General features: G+C 39.7%; 1 protein-coding gene across 2 annotated transcripts in view; it reads right to left on the bottom strand.

Annotated features, from left to right (window-relative positions):
* Positions 1–5,423: 5,423 nt before the first annotated feature.
* The window catches only part of RRAGD (Ras related GTP binding D), a 41,267-nt gene continuing 26,263 nt past the window's right edge, over positions 5,424–20,427 (bottom strand). For both annotated transcript variants that reach the window (XM_077750279.1, XM_077750278.1), the window contains 4 exons: positions 18,874–18,988; positions 17,038–17,180; positions 12,307–12,455; positions 5,424–6,032 (listed from right to left, as the gene is read on the bottom strand). In XM_077750279.1, the coding sequence (XP_077606405.1) occupies positions 5,881–6,032; positions 12,307–12,455; positions 17,038–17,180; positions 18,874–18,988 (559 nt within the window). In that variant the 3' untranslated portion in view covers positions 5,424–5,880. The remainder of the gene's footprint in view (positions 6,033–12,306; positions 12,456–17,037; positions 17,181–18,873; positions 18,989–20,427) is intronic.

Here is a 20,427-nt window from a genome sequence, read left to right as displayed (position 1 = left end):
TTTTTTTTTTTTTTTTTTTTTAATGTTTTCTCTTTGAGAGAAAGAGAGTGCAAGCAGAGGTAAGGGCAGAGAGACGGAGACAGAGGGCTCTGACATTAGAGAGCCAGACATGGGGCTTGAACTCACGAACTGTTGAGATCATGACCTGAGCCAAAGTTGGAGGCTTAATCAATTGAGCCACCCAGGTGCCCCAACAGTATGTATGACTCTTGATCTCCAGGTTGTGAGTTGACGTCCCAATTGAATGTAGAGATTACTTATAAACTCTTGGGACACCTGGGTGGCTCAGTCAGTTAATATCTGACTTTGGCTCAGGTCATGATCTTGTGGTTCCTGAGTTCAAGCCTGACATCAGACTCTGCGGACAGCTCAGAGCCTGGAGCCTATTTCAGATTCCGTGTCTCCCTCTCTCTGCCCCTCCCCTGCTTGTGCTCTCTCTCTTTAAGCATTAAAAATATTAAAAAATAAGCCCTTTAAAAATATAATAAAATCTTTTAAAAAGAAATATTTATAAGTGTATGTGATAGTTTGCAATGTGAATTATATTTATTGTGACTTACAACAAAAAGTTTAAAATGGATTCCCTAAAGGATCAACTCCTACAGCTCTATCAGGTGCTTTATTTTCTATTATTAAAATCCTTGCATCTCTGGAATACACCAGTTAGGTATTTTATTAAGGACATGTAGCATATAATAGGTGTCCTATCAGTAACTGTTGAATAAAAAAAAATGACTGACAAAGAAAGGAATCAAAACTCATGGACCCTCTTATTTACCACACACTGTATGGGCATGCTGGGTCAGCTCTGTTGAGGGAGGATGAGCCACGGCTGGAGCAGAAAGTAAAAACCAGGTAGGGACGCCTGGGTAGCTCAGTTGGATAAGCCTCTGAATTCGGCTCAAGTCATGATCTCACAGCTTGTGGGTTCGAGCCCTGCATCGGGCTCTGTGCTGACAGCTAGCTCAGAGCCTGGAGCCTGCTTCAGATTCTGTGTCTCCCTCTCTGACCCTCCCCTGCTCATGCTCTCTCTCTCTCTCTCTCTCTCTCAAAAATAAGTAAACATTAAAAAAAAAAACAAAAAACCCTGGAGGCAGATTCTTGCAAATTGTAGTGAGGAGTCTGAGATGTATAATGGAGAGCTATGAGGGGTGTCAAGCAAGGGAGCGATGTGGTCAGAATTGTGGTTTAGAAAGGTCACTCTGCGTCTTATGTAGAGAATGGAGTGGGTGGGTGGATGAAGTGGAGAGATATTAAGAGCCACAGAGAGGAGATGGTAATCTAAAACAGAAGAGTGGCCAAAGAAATGGAGAGAATGGATTGAATTGAAGTTTGTAAGGCTGAGGGGCACCTGGGCGACTCAGTTAAGGGTCAGACTCTCAGTTTCGGCTCAGGTCATGATCTCAGTTTTGCAGGTTCAAGCCTGTGCTGACAGTGCAGTCTCCTTGGGATTCTCTTTCTGTCCCTCCCTGCTCATGCTGTCTCTCTCTCAAAATAAATAAACTTAACTATGAAGAAAAAAAAAAGCTTGGGACACCTGAGTGGCTCAGTCTGACTTCGGCTCAGGGCATGATCTCACGGTTCATGGGTTCGAGTCCCGCATTGGGCTCTGTGCTGACAGCTAGCTCAGAGCCTGGAGCCTGCTTCAGATTCTGTGTCTCCCTCTCTCTGTCCCTCCCCTGCTCATGCTGTCTTTCTCTCTCTCAGAAATAAATAAAAAACATAAAAAGTTTTTAAAGAAAAAAAAAGCATGTAAGCCTGAGCTAAAAGAACCGGGTCATTGAAAGGATGAACAGGAAGGAAGAGCTAAGAAGGAAGCGAGTTCAATTTGGGGACGTTAGATTTGAGGGTCCTCTTATAGAAGATGCCAGCAAAAGTATGATAACGGCAATTTTAAACATAGGTCTGCAGCTCAAGAAAAGGTTAGGGTTGAAAAGTGTCTTTTTGTATTTTGATCCAGATCAGTTTTTCTGTAAATATGGTTACACCTATTAAAAATGAAGTATAAAGTTGAATATAGCTAAGCTCAAAGGCTTATTCTCTCTTGATTTTCTTGGAATTTGCTATACCTTGGTTTCTTAGAAGCCCAAAGACTGGAAAAGTTTTTTGAATTCTCTTCTGATATTTAAACACTATCTGTTAATACGGTTTTCGGCAGTAGAGTTATTTAATGGATTAGGAAGATGAAGGCATACTCTTGAAGTACATTTAGAAGGCTGCTCATATTGGTTCTCTTGTAAGAAAAGGTGTTTCTTTTTAAATATCCCAGCGTCTTAGCCTTCATAAGCCCATGCAGCAGTAAATCCTAAACTTCAAGTCGCCGTCTTCAGATTTGTGAAGGGAGGGCATTTAAAGGGACATGTGATCTGGCTGCTTAGAGCAGAATTGAAAGGGCGGACTCCCCTGCCAGACTCCCGCCCCTGTGTCTTACTACATACATGATCTGGACCAAGTGATTTCATCCCTCTGCCCTCAGTTGCCTCTTCTGTAAGACAGTGATAAAAGTACCCACCTCTTGGGTTTATGAAGATAACTTACATAAAAGCACGTATGAGATATTGTGTGCACTCAATCATCATATGTGATCAGTAAGTAATTCTGTTCAAGACAACAATTTTCTTTCTCCTAACTGAACATCACCACTGATTAAAAACCATAGAGAAATATTATTTTAGGTCAGGTTTTCCAATCAGAAACAGAATTTCATATATAACATCTAAAGCTAGTCTTTTCTGGGAACTCTTGGGGATTTGTAAAAGTCATTACAGAGTGGAACCCTACTAAGCAAGTCAGAATCGATAAGGTGGACTGTTTGGAAAAGAATTTCCAAATGGCTAGGGATTAGAGCCAGAAAGCAAGAATTAATATCTGAAGTTTACTGAAAAAACAGTTCTATATTCCAAACAGCCATGTTCCCACCAAAAATATGGATAAGGGTGTTCAAAATATAATAAAAGTGTAAATCCAGTGTAAATAGAGTAGGTTAGCCTATTTCCCTAAAATGAAAGTTAATCAGGATGAACATTTTCCTAAAGGGACCCAGCAGGGCCAGTGAAGCAGTGTTACTCATGTATGGGATACAACCACACAAGTAGGAAGGACCATACTTACACTTCACCAGGAGAATATTCTGCTCCCAGAATGATTAGTTATGAATATGCTTGAAATAAAATGAGAGCCTTACCAAATCATGAGCATGACACATGCTTTTAAATTGGCAGTTCACATTCTTGAAAGCAATGGATTACCAATAACTATCAATGATGTACTGCTTAAAGTAAAACATAATACTGTGCTTGATTACAAATTACAACCAGTCTATAGAAGTTAAATGCATACCATACTTTAATAATCAAGACAGTTCAGCCATTTTTCTGGAGTATGTCTCAAACAGAGTTAGCATATAACCCGTATTTAACAATATTGCTGTGGTTTTAGTCATTTTATATTTAAGGGTCCAAAATATATTGTGTTAACACTGTCTGTGAATGCCAACCAGTTTTTTACTTATATTCCTTCAAAAACACTCTACCCTGGTCATACACACTAATTTTTATCACTACAAATAACCAGAGGTGGTAATTCAGTCTCACCTCCGCACAGAAGTTCTAATTGCCCTAGAAACCTGCAGGTCAAGTTCTCAGCCTTTGAGAAGGAGCAAAAATGTTCCAGGGCCGTCCCCGTAGCCATGTATTTGGGCTTTGTATTTATAGTATTAGATCTGAGACCTAAACATGGCCACACGTATCGCAGTAAGCCAAGTTCCATATCAAAAATAAAATGTGAAAGGAATCAAAGAGATTTTGTAATTCCAATAGCACAGACTTCAAAAATTGAAAAAAATGCTTATACATAACTCCTACATCTGTCTTTAACTAAGAGGTCATTACCATGCTTACAGGTTTGAGGCAGTAATCTATGGATTAGTGTGTGATTAATCAAAGAGTGCACTTACTATCATGAACTTGGGTCCTATGCCATAGGATTATTTTTGCTTTTCCCCCAAAGAATAATTTGCTCCTGAAGTAATAGACTTTTAAGGCACATTTTAACAAAAACCCATCATATACCCAGCTTAAAAATGGGCGCGCCTCCTGGTTACAATACATATATTTATATATATACCTAAGTAATGTGTGATTTACCAGATAGGCAAGTGTCTCTACCATGAGGATAAAGTGACATTAGAAAAGTGATTCTTTATTTGCTTAGTCAAAAAGAAACCTCATGTAAAAAATATTAGAGCATTAAATTTATAAGAATAACCCATATGTACCAAGCCTGTTGGCAAAGATCCAAAGATCCAACAGGATATAGGTCTAGAAATTAAGGAAAAGGCTCTTTTGGAATCCTGGGTTCCTACTCACCCAGGTTTCTGAGCAGGAATCATGAGGAAGGGAGTTGGGCACCTTAATGACTTTTAGACATTTCCTTTCAAAATGCACACACCCTTGGGAGGACTCAAATCTTAAACCACAATCAGTCTTGCATTTGCAGTTAGCAACCTCAAAGGAATAGGACTTGGGAAGTGAAGGAGAGAGGATGGAAGGAAGCCACAGATGGAAGTGGGATGGTTTCAAGGGCAAGTAACTTTAGGAACTTGGTATATTTTGCTAGGACCAGCTTTGATTTCCTTATGAGTCTCTGCTTAAAAATAAGTAAAATCATTTCCTAATACCCACAGGTAGCTTTAGGATACTGACCCTTGGGATGGACATAGAATTACCTACTTGGAATGGTCTGGGGTGAGGGGAGATTAGTAAGAGTCTTAACGTCCTGATAGTCTAAAGTAAGCATAAGTGGAAGAATTTCACTGAAACAAACACATAAGCTAACTGTAATGCCTCCTCTGGCCGTCCTCTTCCCACTGATTGTTAGGGGTCTGAAGGATGGCTTTTCAGCTGTGCCGAGTGTGCTGCTAGCAAGCTGGGCTCTAGTTCAGTCCACATTTTAAATGTTGTACAATGACAGGCCCATTTCTCAGGGGCCAAACACGCAGAATGGTATATATATTTTTAAATCTGTAGCTACCGATCACCTACATTTGGGAAACCACGTGGCCTCTGTTGTTACTTTAGCCAATCTCCAGTGATTGGCACCATTTTGGAAATCTGGTCCCGAAGGTTCTAAAGAACAGTAATGCTGCAAAAGGGAATCACCTCTCTGTATAAAATGATCATAGAGATGTGTGTTGAGGTAAAGAGCTTTATAAAAACTGTTGAGTCAGGAAGTACTGCCCCAGCTACAGAAAGTTTTAGGTAAGCTTGGTGGGAAGAGTATTCTACAAAACTCCCGTTTATACCGGTTATAAACAGGACACAGTTCTTATTGCTCCTGGAGCTTGCTACCCCAGTCTGTTCCAGCTCCACTGAAAAATTATTTTTCTCGACAACTGTTAGCAAAGATTCCCAAATTTGTAAAAGAAAAAAAAAAGTCATTGCCAGTGCATTGCTTTTTGATTTCTGATTGCCATAGAGATCTGAACTACACTACAGTATGCATGTCCTTGACACCAAGTACAGAAAAAAGCTTAGAAAAGTTGTCTTATCAAAGTTCAAAGAAAAAAAAAACATGAAAAAGAGCAAAATATATACAGTTCCTGGCAGTCCTCACACAGGAGTTTCTGACCACAGACCATAAAAGTTTACATTTGTGTAACGAAATTACAGTAGATTTTACTTCATTGTTAAAATACAAGTTTTGGCTTCAAAGTGCTCACTTTATTTAAAAAAGAGAAGATCAAGAGAGTTGCAGGATTTTTTTTTTCTTACAACAAGTATATCATGTGTCCCAATCTCCTTTTTCCTTTTCCTTTAGTGCAACACAGCTCAGCAGCCTCACTGAAAGGTCCTGGCTTCAAAAGATTCTCCTGCAACCTCACTACAGCAGCACATTAGGGGTCCCATTGGGGGTGGCTCCTTTTTTCTTCTGCAGCCGATTCTGAACTTTTCGCGATTTCACCATCTTCATTCTCACCTCAAAAACTTCATGGATGGCTTTCCGGAAGCAATGAAAATTATAGTCAATAAGCCCTGGAGAAGAAAACAAAAATATTTAGAAATGTCATATGGGGAACCTGGGTGGCTCAGCTGGTTAAGCATCTGACTCTTGATTTCAGCTCAGGTCATGATCTCAAGGTCTTGAGTTCAAGCCCAGCATTGGGCTCCGCGCTGGGCATGAAGCCTACTTGAAATAAAAAGAAAAGAGAAGAAAATAAGTTTTAAAAGTGATGTAGAAATAATGTCCTCTTTTCATGTCTGCTGTGGCCAGGACAAGCAACTAGGGGAGGCAGAAGAGCAGCCGTAACAGAAGGTTCACAGACTTCCCTAGGAGCTCTGCAGCGGGGCTTCAGGAATTGCAGGCAAGGTTTTGCAAATGGACATGTTTTCCTAAGGAAAGTTTCCGGAGAATGGGGCATCTGGGTGGCTCAGTCAGTTGAGTGACTGACACTTGATTTCGGCTCAGGTCATGATCCTGGGTGGTGAGATCAAGTCTCGAGTCTAGCTCCGTGCTGAAGGCAAAGCCTGCTTGGGATTCTCTCCCTCTTTCCCTCTGACCCTCTCCCCTACTCATGCTCTGTCTCTCTCTCTCTTAAAAAATAAAAAAGAAAAGAAAAGGTTCCAGAGGATAGACCACAATTTTCCATATTTTCAAAGGTGCTTATGATCTACATAAGAAGAATCAACTAAAGGGCACATTTTTCTGACGTGTCAGAATTCAAGATTTCTTACAATTAAGATATGTCTTTCATGAAATATTTACTGTATTTCCCCACAGGGGATTATTAAATTGACTCTGAGTGGAGGCAGACCCTGAGTTGAAGTGTGACTGAGATCTCAAAGATTTAGGACCAATAATTCAATCAATTGATATTTACTGAATATCTATTATCTTTAAGCCATTATCATAAGTCCTGGGGAAAGCAAAGTCCCGAGTTTAGAGTGGTAACAGTCACCTCTGGTCAATTCTAAGCTTACAAGTTCAACAATCAATGACACTAGAGTTTTTTCAATACTAAGTAAATTTTAAATGCAAAACGAGGAAGGGAGAATCTTTTTGTGTTTTCTGAAATTATTGGTACGAGAGCAGAATAAAGAAAATTCAAAGTCTTGACTGCATTCTTTCTTCATTATCACTAATTTGTAAAAGTGTTGAGAGCAATGTTTATACCAATTAGGATAAGGCAGTTGGTTCTACTCACGATCTTTAACTTTATTAAAATAACTAGCCCAACAGTTATTTCCACCCACTCAGGTGATACTTCCAAAGCCCCAATCAAAATAAAAGAATTGGGATTCCAGCCAAGGAGTGAAATTCTTCCGAAGAGTCATGTAACTGCAAGTGCACCGGAGCAAACCCCGTCTCAGCTTCCAGGAACAGGAAACCCTCTCGGAGGCGCCCTCTGGTGCTTCTGCAGTGTTAGTGACCACAGTGCAATAAAACCTCCAAGTGATCTCCCTCAAGACAAGACAATTACCAGATAAGAAATAATAAATAAGTCCAGGGGTGCCTGGCTAGCTCAGTCGGTAGAGCATGCAAAGACTGTGAGTTTGAAACCCACACTGGGTGTAGACATCACTTAAAAATAAAATCTTAAAATAAGTATCTCTTTTCTGCCTGAGGCTTTCTTTAGTACCACAGAACTTCCTCAACTGCACAGAGACAGGTACTAGGGATATAAGAGTGAACGTTTAAGGGACTGAGGGGCATGGGGGAAAGTGGATAAATGTTGCAGTCTTCCATACTCAACTGGGATGATCTGAATTTGTTCCACACAGCTTCTCAGAGATTCTCCTACTGGGAGTGCACATAAAGCTGCTCATTGATACCGCTGTGGGTGGCTTTTCCACTTTCCCATCTCATTTCCCCACTTCCTCATTTTTGTTTTTTGGGACCATCTTTCAAATAAAGCATGTAATTAAAAGAAAATAGGGGCAACTGGCTGGCTCAGTCAGTAGAGTATCTAATTCTCGATCTCAGGGTCATAAATTCAAGCCGCACACTGGGTGTGGAGCCTACTTAAAATAACTTCAAAAATAAAAAACAAACAAGAAACAAATAAATGATTTCATTTAGTGGGAATTTGGATACAAGATGCGAGAACAACCTCAAAATTCTTTGCCTATACAATAAAACCTTGGTTTGTGAGCATAATTCGTTCCACAAACATGCTTGTAATTCAAAGCATGTGTATATCAAAGCAAATTTCAAGAACCATTGCCTCAGTTGTGATCATGTGAGGTTCGGCATCACACACACTACTTATATTGCAAGACATAGCTCATTTATCAAGTTAAAGATTACTTAGAAATGTTTGCTCATCTTGCAAAACACTTGTAGAACAAGTTACTCGCAATCTGAGGTTTTACTACATATGCAACCAACCTCTGGAAGAAAACTTAGCTAAAAAAAAACTGGCTCAGTGAGAATTCAACTTGCAGAAATATTCTAGTCAGTTGGTTAAGCATCTGACTCTTGATCTTGGCTCAGGTCATTATCTCACAGTTTATGAGATTGAGCCCAGAGTCAGGCTCTGTGCAGACAGCGTGGAGCTGCTTGGGATTCTCTCTCCCTCTCTCTCTGTTCCTCCCCCACTTGCACTCTCTCTCAAAATAAATAAGCATTTAAACAAAAAAGAAATATTCTATTGCTAGTTCCTGACAAATCTTAATTCTTATCTTTGCAATTTTAAAATGTAACAGTCTCTTGCTGCATCTGAAGTTTTAAAAGTAAAAATTCCCAGGGCACCTGGGCAGCTCAGTCCCTTGAGCGTCAACTCTTGATTTAGGCTCAGGTCATAATCTCATTATTGATTGTGAGCTCAGCGTGTATTCTCTCTCTTCCTTCCTCTCTGCCCCTCCCCTGCTCGTGCTCTCTCTCTCTCAAAATAAATACATAAACATTAAAAAAAAATCCACATGATAAATTCCTGCTTAAATTTACTTTCATAACCATATATGGATGTTAAAATTAGTGGGCAAAAGTGTGAGGAGGAACAAATTTTACATAGTTGTAAAGTATTTATCAACTACAAATGGAAAGACAGGAACTTTCCAGTGGAAAAACCTGGCAGACATTTTCTTAACTAAATCAAGGTCAGCATCGACAGTAATAAAACTTATCAACATCATGAACTGCTTGATATGATGCACTGAAAAGGACACATTCTTGCCAAAGTGCATAATCCTGTTCCAACTGTGTGGAAACAACAGACAAACACAATTGGAGGAACATTCTACAAAATAATTGATTAATACTCTTCAAAAGTGTCAACGCCATGAAAGATGAAGAACTGTCACAGATTGGAGGAGACTTAGAGGAATAACAACTAAATCAATTTGGGATCCTAAAACAGAAAAAGGGTATTTTTGGAAAAATGGTACAATCTGAATAAGGTCTACAGTTTCATTAATAGTATTATCAATGGTAATTTCCTACTTTTCTTTAAAAAAACTTTTTTGGGGGGCTCCTGGGTAACTCAGTCAGTTAAGTGTCTGACTTTGGCTCAGGTCATAATCTCATGGTCTGAGAGTTCGAGCCCCACGTCGGGCTCTCTGCTAACAGCTCAGAGCTTGGAGCCTGAGTCTCCCTCTCACTCTGTCCCTCCCCCACTCAAACTCTTTCTCTGTCTCTCTCTCAAAAGCAAATAAACATTTAAGAAAGAATAAAAAATAAATAAACCTTAAAAAATTTAAAATAAAACATTTTTAATGTTTATTTATTTTTGAAGGAGAGAAAGAGAGAGAGACAGAGCGAGAGTGGGGTAGGGGCAGAGAGAGGGGGACAGAGAATCCAAAGCAGGCTCCAGGCTCTGAGCTATCAGCACAGAACCCAATGTGGGGCTCGAACTCACAAACTGTGAGATCATGACCTGAGCCAAAGTCAGACACTTAACCGACTGAGCCACCCAGGCGCATTAATTTTTTTAATTTAACTTCTGAAATCAACATGAAGTATTAATCACCAAATATAAATTCTGGAAATATCTTTAACCAAGGAAATATACGTATAATGGTTTAAAACAAAATACACACAGAGGCCCTGAGTGGCTCAGTTGATTAAGCTTCAACTCTTGTCTTCGGCTCAGGTCGTGATCTCACGGTTCATGGGTCTGAGCCCTGAATCATCAGCTCCCCGCTGACAACACAGGGCCTTCTTGAAATTCTCTCTCCCACTCTCTGCCCCTCCCCATTTTCTCTCTCTCTTTCTCTCTCTTAAAATAAATAAATTAATTAACACAACTGATTCTATGTAGGGACAAGCCCAGGAATCTTAGCTCTGACTGCCATACACTGGTAGTATGACTTTGAGAGGAAGTCATTATTAGTTCCTTGGTCTGGTAAAATCATCTATAATTGATAGAATGAAACAAGGTATGGTCCTGTCCAGGACCATAGAAAATAGAAAATTCCATGAATCTATTATATATAATCTGCTCTTACTTTTAGCAGGTTGAAAATAAGGAGTAAAAGATTAACACTACTTTATTAAAAGTTTTGAAAGCCAAGGACACAAAAGGCAAGGTCAATAACAGTCAGTAAATAAAGGAAAAATCTATAGCTTCACCAAGAAGCAAGGAAATGTAACTTGAAATGATACTAAGTTTTTAATCATCACAAAGAGTTTTTTTCTTATAGAGAAAGAGCAGGAGTGTGGGGGGAAAGCCAGAAAGAGAGAGAGAGAGAGAGAGAGAGAGAGAGAAAATCACAAGCAGGCTCCATGCCGGGCACAGAGCCTGACATGGGGCTCAATCCCACGACCCTGGGATCACAATCTGAGCCAAAACCAAGAGTCCACTGACTAAGTCATGCAGGCACCCTAATAATCAAATTTTTTAATGCTAATACCCAATATTGAGAGGAATACAGCAAAATGGATACACTTATATTATCTTAGTAGTATAAATCCATAAAATCTTTCAGAAGGACATTTTGGCAATATATGTAAGAAACTCCCAGAACATAGGGCACCCAGGTGGCTCAGTTGGTTAAGTGTCCGACTCTAGCTCAGGTGATGATCTTGAGATTCACGAGTTTGAGACCCACATCGGGCTCTGTGCTGACAGATCAGAGCCTGGAGGCTCTTTCGGATTCTGTGTGTCCCTCTCTCTCTGCCCCTTCCCTGCTCAGGAGCGCTCTCTCTCTCTTTCTCAAAAATAAATAAAACATTAAAAAAAAAAGCCACAAGAACTTGTCTACCCTACCCTTTGATCTAACTAATTCAATTGCTGAAGTTTTTCCTGAGGAGATAACCAAGATGTATACAAATATTTAATGCAAAAATGGTCATCAGAGATTACTTACAACATTAAAATCCAGAAACAATACAGATTTTGAACAATAAAAGAAGCTAACATAATCATTAAAATGATGTGGCAAAAAAAAAAAAGATTTAGTGATTAGAAAGATGTCTGTGATAAATGCACTAGAGGTTTTGAAGTAGGGGCACCTGGGTGGCTCAGTCGGTTAAATGTCCGACTTCAGCTCAGGTCACAATCTCACGGGTTTATGGGTTCGAGCCCCGTGTCAGGCTCTGTGCTGACAGCTAGCTCAGAGCCTAGAGCTTGCTTCAGATCCTGTGTCTCCCTCTCTCTCTGACCCTCCCCTGTTGACACTGTCTCTCTCTCTCTCTCTCTCAGAAATAAATAAAACCATAAAAAAATTTTAAAAAGGTTATGAAGCAGTATTTATCATATCAGTCCATACAGATAGAGACATAGCTATAGATGAAAATATTAGGCTGTATGCTGACAACTTAGAGCCTGGAGCCTTCTTCAGATTCTGTGTCTCCCTCTCTCTCTTAAAAATAAACAGACATTAAAAACAAAATTTTTAAAGAATGTACAAAGGCTGAACAGAAGTTAAGTACTGTCTAGCTTTAATGTTGTACAAGTCCCCCCTGTGTAAACCAACACAGGGATCTCAAGCGGTCCCACGGTCCCTCACACCGTGCAGTGGAGTGGGCCAGGAGTGAGGCCCCAGCCCACCCCGAGGGACACTGAGGCCCTCCCTGCGAAGGGACTTTACAGCCTGGCAACAAGGACTAAGCCAGCTTCACTCCCAGAAAAGCAAAAGTCCCTGGGAGGCCGGTCTGGTGCCACCTCCCCTTCTGCAGCTGCGTCACTAGATGGCAGGCTGGTTCACAGATCCCAAAGCTGGCCTGAGCTGGGTAAGGAGCCAAGGGGCCTGGCCATGAAAGCCTGGAAGATTCCAGAGGCATGCTGCTAACCGCCCACATTCAACAAGCAGCAGAAGCAACAGGAGTCCGAAGTGAAATATTTCATTTAAATCACACACACAAAATTACCTTTTCTTTCAAAGCTTTCCTCTCTGACAAAGCAAACAAGAGCCAGGAACTTTGTCACCTCCTTTAAATAAAGAACTGTTGTGTTATTCAGCTTTATAATGGCTGTTGATTCCTTGTCATAGGGGGTTCCTGCTCCATCTTCTTTGAGACTGAATGGGGACAGAAACCAGAACATATTTGACTATTGAGAAAAAACTACAAATTATAACCCAGCAACAGAGTCCAGATTTAACACACAGAATGATAATCATAATGGAAAGTCGTTTACAACCACAGTGCCTTACAGCAAAAGTCTCAGAAACACACAATCGCAAGAATGTACACAGTGTATGGCAGTCCCTTCCTGCTGACACAATGAGTGGCTGTTTGGGGTAGGCGGACAACCCTCCAGGCACCTGAGGAACACAGGTGAGGGATGAAGGTTAGCTCTTCTCCCCTCCGTAGCCCACAGGGGTTCTTGTTTTCTTCTGACAGACCAACCAGGCTGTCAGAAGCATGGTTTGAGGAAAGACCAAGAAGGGCTGAATGACTGTTCCAAATTACTGAAGCCTAAGGGGACATGACAGCCAAGACTGGCCTAGATCCTGGACCACAGGAAAGAAGTGCAACAAAAGATAGATTTGGGTCCGCTGGTAAGATTTGAATATGGACAATACATGAAATAATGCATTAATGTGGCCATGCTAAATATGCTTAATTTGATAAATGGTGGTCCTGTAAGAGACATTCAAGTATCTAGGAACAAAGAATCATGATGTCTGCAATTCACCCTCAAATGATTCAGCAAAAACAAATCAACTGTCGCAGGAAAAGAAAGACCAATATGGGAAATTGGTAAAAAAAAAAAAAAAAAAAAAAAAGGTCAATCCCAGGGAAGGGTATGTAGGAGTTCATTGGACTATCTTTGTGCATTTTTGTAGGTATGAAATTTTTTCAAAATAAAATGTTAAATAAATATAGTGGTCTCTTTAAGAAAAGGTGTGTCCTGCAGACACAGATGACTTGGGTTTGAATCCTAGTTCACTTATGTGAACTGGGGCAATGTGAGTAGCTTCTTTGAGCCTCAATTTCCTTATCTGTATCCTAACAGTAATTACCTCAAAGTCTCCCAATGCAATGAAATAATAGATACATAACACTGAGCACGGTGCTGGCAACATGTAAAAGGCACAATGAATGTTAACTGTTATTGCTATTATTACTAGTATGTTATTACTAGTATATTATAGTAATATATTATTACTATTATTGCCTTGAATGATCAAAACTGGAAGCTCAGAAGGCTCTGAGGACTGATGTAATCAGAGTTATGTATTCTTTCCTCATTGGCAAAGGAGCACTTCCCTGCACCTTTTCCCCTATCTGCAACTATGTGTGTATGTATTTTTGCTTCTCAAATTGGTGAATAATTGACCAGAAATGACTTATTAAAATTGTGCTAGACCTTATTAATACAACATAATAACTCAGCTGGTGTTAAACCTGATCCCCTTGCATAATAAGAGCCAGCTTTTATTATGTGACAGGCACCACTCTTAGCTTTTACCATGAATTATCTGTTGTCTGGCCGAAGAATCCCCTAAGCTAGGTATTGAGGGGAAACTGGATAATTTGGTCAAAGCTGACAATGGGGGTGGAGTCAGGACCTTAAACTAATGTAATTTCAGAGTTAATGCTCTTAAGCTCATAAATATCACAAGGAGGTAGGGTGCCAAACCAGATTAAGTGAGACGCTTGAATTATAGAGTATTTCAAAGGAAATGCAAGCTTTTAGTTTTGAAGTATTTGAAACTGGCACATACATACATGGCTACTTAAAAGTAAATTGTAGAAGGTAGTTTTTTAAAACAGGATTCAACTCACTGTAATCTACTAAAACATGAAAGAAAAAGTGTTGGATCTGAGATGTTAAAGACACTTTATCAGAAATCTTAACTTCCTCTGTACTATTTTTAGCTGCTGTGTTTCTACACTGCATTTCTCTTACTAATAAGTAATGTTCTGAGAATAATAAACTGAAACATTGGTCTTTTTTCACCCAACAAAGAAAACTGCATTTAAAACTTCCAAGTAAATATAATAGTAAACAGACACTAAACACTGTTTACTAACAGCACTTAATAACACAAGAAAATTCTTAGGTGATAATGTTAAATGAACAAAGCAGGATACATATAAAATAATATATACAAAGTGAACACATTATCCTAAAAATTACACAGAGAATAAGAATAAAATATATTAAAATGTTAACAGTGACAGTCTCTAGATGATGAGGTTACAGACTATTTTAATTTGATTCCTTATGTTTTACATATTTTCTATATGAGCATAGATTACATTCATAATCATAAAAAAGTAAACATTAAACAAATTGGAAAAACAAAAAAGACCCAAAAAAGACAAGTAAAAATTGGTGAGCATTACAACTACAATAACTGTATCCTACCACTCAAGTTTCCAGCTACAAAGCAATGAAAACACAGGAAGATACGACGTTTTGTAAAGCGTAAAGTGTGCGTGTGTGTGTTTGCGTGTGTATCTGGTGAAGAGAAGGTCAGCAGATTCCTGAGCAGACTGAGTGAGGCACCAGGTCACCTGCCTCTCGCCCTGCTGGGAACGGGCAGCGGGTCGGCTTCCTAGGCTGCTGCCAGCTAACTGGGCTCGTCATGGCTCCAACAAACACTGAGCAAACTCCAGAGCCCGCGCCCGATTTGTGACCCAGACTGGTTCTTACTGAACCTGATGAGTTTTCAGAACACTGCACTCCACCTCAGAAAAACAATCTGACTCCTCCCGATTCCGCCCTCTTCATGTTTGTTTTAGCTGGGTAAAAGGAACTCTGATTAACATCATTTACATGAACAGCTTACCACTTACACCCAATTACCATATGGCACAATAATGATTATGCATACCATTAGATATGTGCCAGATTAATTGTGTTTATTGTATTTGATTACCACAGCAATCTAGACTGTAATCAGGGTATATTCAGTTTCTATGACTATTTCAAGGTCATCCACTTGTAGCTGAAAAACAATAGAATGCTGTGGAGCAGTAATCTTGGGAAACAAGGTCTACTTCTGAAGCCAGATCGCAGTGTCTAATAATAATACTAAAAAGGCAGTAAACTTGGGAAATAAGGTCTGTTCCTAAAGCCAGATGGCAATGTATAATAATTAATAATGATAACAATAATGACAACTACATTTATCCAGGGTCTACCAGGTGAAGCCTAATGATATTTCATCCTCACTACAATCTTGTAAGTATCACTTTCCCTGTTTCATAATGGAAGGGACCATGCATGCATGTGTGTATAACAGAGAATCTGAACTGAGGGGGTAAAGGATTTTCATAGTGGAAAAGAGAAATGGAAGACTGAGACCCTCACAGAGGCTGAAGAAGGATGCTGTGAGGCAGGTCACAGCTAGTGAGTAAAAAAGGAAGATGAATGAGAGCTTTACTTCATCAATGATCGGATAAGCATGTACGATACAATATAAATCAACGGCAACAACTTGGTATCTTACAGAGAAACTAGTTCCTATCCATTCACTCTATACAACACCCATTCAGGAAATTTAAAATCATGTAGAAATGTTTCTATGTCTGGTACCAAAATCAATTTTCCCCACTCCTCGTTATTTTATATTATTTTAAATGTACAGCAAGTTCTGTTTTCTAAAAATCTAAGACCATAATAATAAACAGGTAATGTTTGCTTAGTTTTAGAATTCTCTGCTGCTCATAAAAGAAGACAAAGTGTGTTAAAGAGAATCCAGAAGTTATTTCCTAGAGTGAAAAAGGTAATAGAAATGTTGTTAATAAGAGATATGTAGTTTGAGTGCTAGGATCCTATTAGTCGCTCCCAAGTGTGTATGACATTATGATAATATGATAGCTGAGTAGAAGAACCTGGAATCAGTTAGACTTGACTTCTTTTATTGACAGTGTGAGCAGGGGTTAGAAACTTAACCACTCTGAACCTCAGTTTCCCCATCTGTGAAATGGGGATGGTAATTGCCACCTCATGGAATAGCAGGGAATTAATGATATAATATAATATGTTTATTAGCAGAATGCCAGGGCATTTACCCAATAATTTATTATTACTGCATGCTAAATGGTATATTTATAGATCTCCGTCATTTAAAACACAAGTATTAAAAATAAAATAAGTAAATGTAAATGTTACAAAGGTTGTGAAAGGTTTCATTTTCTAATCTTAAGTATGGCTTGATTATAGCCTTTAAGAACATTTTACCTACCAAGGGGTACCTAGGTGGCTCAGGGAGTTAAGCATCCAACTTCAGCTCAGGTCATGATCTCACAAGTTCATCAGTTTGAGCCCGGCATCAGGCTCTCTGCTGTTAGCACACAGCCAGCTTCAGACCCTCTGTCTCCATCTCTCTCTGCCCCTCCCCCACCTCTCTCTCAAAAATAAAAATAAACATTAAAAAGAAGGATAATAATGGGGAGCCTGGGTGGCTCAGTCAGTTAAGCGTCTGACTTCGGCTCAGGTCATGATCTCGTGGTTCCTGGGTTTTAGCCCTGCACTGGGCTCTGTGCTGACAGTTCAGAGCCTGGAGCCTGCTTCGGATTCTATGTCTTACTGTCTCTCTGACCCTTCCTGCTCATACTCTGTCTCTGTCTCTCTCTCAAAAATAAACATTAAATTTTTTTAATAAAAAAAAGGATAATAAAAAGAAAGAATATTTTACTTACCCATAAATACAAGAAATGTCGATAACCACATCGATCATATCACAGCAGAGTTCATAGGTTTGCATATCCACTGGGGTACTATCAGTTGCAATATAAATTTTACTGACCACATCAAAGAGAAATGCCTTTTCAATTCCAGAATTCTGAAACAAAAAGAAGATGCTATCTTAAAGGGACAGCTGATTTCAGAACATGTCATTGTTACATAAAAAAATTACATGCCATCCTCAGTGTAAAATATAAATGAGCAAAAAATAATTTACTAAAATTTTCTTCTCTTTTATTACAACTTAAACCTCACATTGGGGCATCTGGGTGGCTTAACAGGGTAAGCATCTGACTTCGACTCAGGTCATGATTTCACAGCTCATGCGTTTGAGCCCTGCACCAGTCTATCTGCTGTCAGTGTGGAGCCTGCCTTGGTTCCTGTCCCCTCTCTTTGCCCCTGCTCAGCTTGTGCTCTCTCTGTTTCAAAAATAAATAAAAACATCAGGGACGCCTGGGTGGCTCAGGTGGTTGAGCGTCCAACTTCAATTCAGGTCATGATCTCACCGTTCATGGGTTCAAGCCCCACATCGGGCTCTGTAATGACAGCTCAGAGCCTGGAGCCTCCTTTGGATTCTGTGTCTCCCTCTGTCTTTGCCCTCCCCTGCTTGTGCTCTGTCTCTCTCTCTCTCTCAAAAATAAATAACAGTAAAAAAAATTTTTTTAAAGAAAAACATCAAAAAAACAAAAAAAAATTTTTTAATAAAAATTTTTAAAACCCCACATAAACCTTTATAATGGATTTGCATTAGAAATGGAAAATTCTTGGGGCTCCTGGGTGGCTCAGTCAGTTAAGAACCTGACTTCAGCTCAGGTCGCAATCTCACCATTTGTGAGTTCAAGCCCTGCATCAGGCTGTGCCGACAGCTTGGAGCCTGGAGCCTGCTTCAGATTCTGTGTCCCCATCTCTCTTTGCCCCTCCCCGACTCACACACTCTCTCTCTCTCTCTCTCTCTCAAAAATAAATAAACATTAAAAAATTTTTAAACAAAAGAAATGGAAAATTTTTATTTTTCATCAATTATTTACTTTAGGTAAACAAACTGGGAAGTGTGTCCTGGCTCTTAGAGATATACCTGCAGTTAAGAAAAGCCACATAAAAACATGAATTTAAATGACTGTAAAGTTTGAAATAAATTTTAAAAAGCTAAACAAACTTACCACTGTACATTGACAGAATAAATATGCATACAACCAGCAAGTCAGACTGAACTGAACAGCAAAGCTTGCCTGGGGCTGCTGGTTTATAGGACTCATTCAGCCAGCACATCATCCATGGTGTTAAACACAAATACTCAAGAGCAAATACCTTTTCTTTTTAATGTTTATTTATTTTTGTGAGAGAGAGTGCTCATGGGGGAGGGGGTGCAGAGAGAAGGGGACAGAGGATCCTGAGAGCCCGATGTGGGTCTCGAACTCAGGAACCGTGAGACCATGACCTGAGTCAAAGTCGGAAGCTTAACCCACTGGGCCACCCAGGTGCAGCAATAGTACATATCTTATTGCCAAAACCACCCTTAATGTTCCCTACATCTGGTAGAGCTCTATCAACATTGAATGATTGCCTACAACTTGAATAAACACTCTAATTATATCAGTGAAGTACAGGAATCATTTGGGGAGTTAAATTTTAAAGAACATAAAACAGTTATGTAGGAGCAATCTTCCGAAGTTATACTTCAGTGACCGTGCAATGCTGTGAGAGCAAGCAAAAGTAAAACCATTTTCACTCTTGCAATGTTAGTCTAAAATTCTGCAAATGATTCTACCAGGATGTTATTATGTACTTACTGAGATAAAGATGTTTAGCAAATTCTCCAGGGTGGGGAGTTGTGGAATCAGTTTCTGAACCACTTTGCTGAAAGCTTCAAATATTGAGTGATCATATATGCTTGTCAAATAGAAGCTGAAAGAGAAATTATTTCATCACGTTTTCCTTTTGACTGGGGAAAAGATTGCCTAGGCTATGTCATGGCACCAGTACCCAGCGCTCTGTATCTATAGTCCGTACATGGACATGGTAGCCCCCTTTAGAAATCAACATGACCTCAGTAAATGGGTGAACATGTCTTAACAAATCATTCCTCCCCAACTCCCGAAAAAGCAAGAATTATGCCCATTCTAGTCTACTGACTGGCTGGACTGGAAAGCTTTAAAATGCAGTAGTATGTGCCCATATGAGTTTCCTTAATTCTCCAAAAGAATATACACCAGATCATCTTTACATACACCCGTTAGGTTAGGAATGGCTACATTATTGGTACTGAAGCATCTAATTTTTTCCATTTTCCAATTTGCAAACTGAATGATGTATACATATACTTCCCCATAAAAAATTGATAGAGGAGCCTGACTGGCTAGCTGGTGGACCATGTGACTCTTGATCTTGGGGTTTTAAGTTCGAGCTCTACATTGGGTGTAGAAATTACTTAAAAATGAAATTTTAAAAAAAATTTTTTTTGTAGTTTATTCATTTTTTGAGACAGAGGCAGAGCACGAGTGGGGGAGGAGCAGAGAGAGGGAGACAGAATCCGAAACAGGCTCCAGGCTCTGAGCTGTCAGCATAGACCAGCCTGATGCAGGGCTTGAACCCACGAACCGTGAGATCATGACCTGAGCCAAAGTCGGACGCTTAACCAACTGAGCCACCCAGGCGCCCCTTAAAAATGAAATCTTAAAAAATAACTGATAGAAAGATGATTTACTCTGTACTTCTTCTATTTGAAGTGTTTTCAGAGTTCTCTATTACTTCTGTGTATAGATACTATTATATTCATCACACACTGTAACCTTCGGCATTGATTAACTTGCTGGATTATGTTCTTGAGTTTTATCTAATGTTTCTCACACTCCGGAAAAACATTAGCTTTGAGTATTTGTTTAAAAAACAAAAACAAAGGGGAGGCGCCTGGGTGGCTCAGCCGGTTAGGTGTTCAACTTCAGCTCAGGTCATAATCCCACAGTTTGTGGGTTCAAGCCCCGCGTCGGGCTCTGTGCTGACCACTCTGAGACTTTGACCTGCTTCAGATTCTGTGTCTCTCTCTTTCTATGCTCCTCCCTCGCTTGTGCTTTCTCTCTGCCTCTCAAAAATAAATTAAAATAAATACATATATAAATATATAAATTTTAAAAGCAAAAACAAAGGGGCACCTAAGTGGCTCAGTTGGTTAAGCCTCTGACTCTTAATTTTGACTTAGGTCATGATCTCACAGTCTGTGAGTTTGAGCCCCGCCTCAGGCTTGCTCTGTGCTGAGAGCATAGAGCCTGCTTAGGATTCTCTCTCTCCCTCTCTCTTTACCCCTCCTCTGCATGCGTGCACATGCACACATGCTCTTTCTCCCAAAA

The sequence above is a fragment of the Crocuta crocuta genome, unplaced genomic scaffold, assembly GCF_008692635.1.
Source record: "Crocuta crocuta isolate KB4526 unplaced genomic scaffold, BGI_CrCroc_1.0 scaffold9, whole genome shotgun sequence".
Taxonomy (NCBI): domain Eukaryota; kingdom Metazoa; phylum Chordata; class Mammalia; order Carnivora; family Hyaenidae; genus Crocuta; species Crocuta crocuta.
Note: the sequence above shows the minus strand (reverse complement) of the source record. Positions and strands in the feature narration are given on the sequence as shown.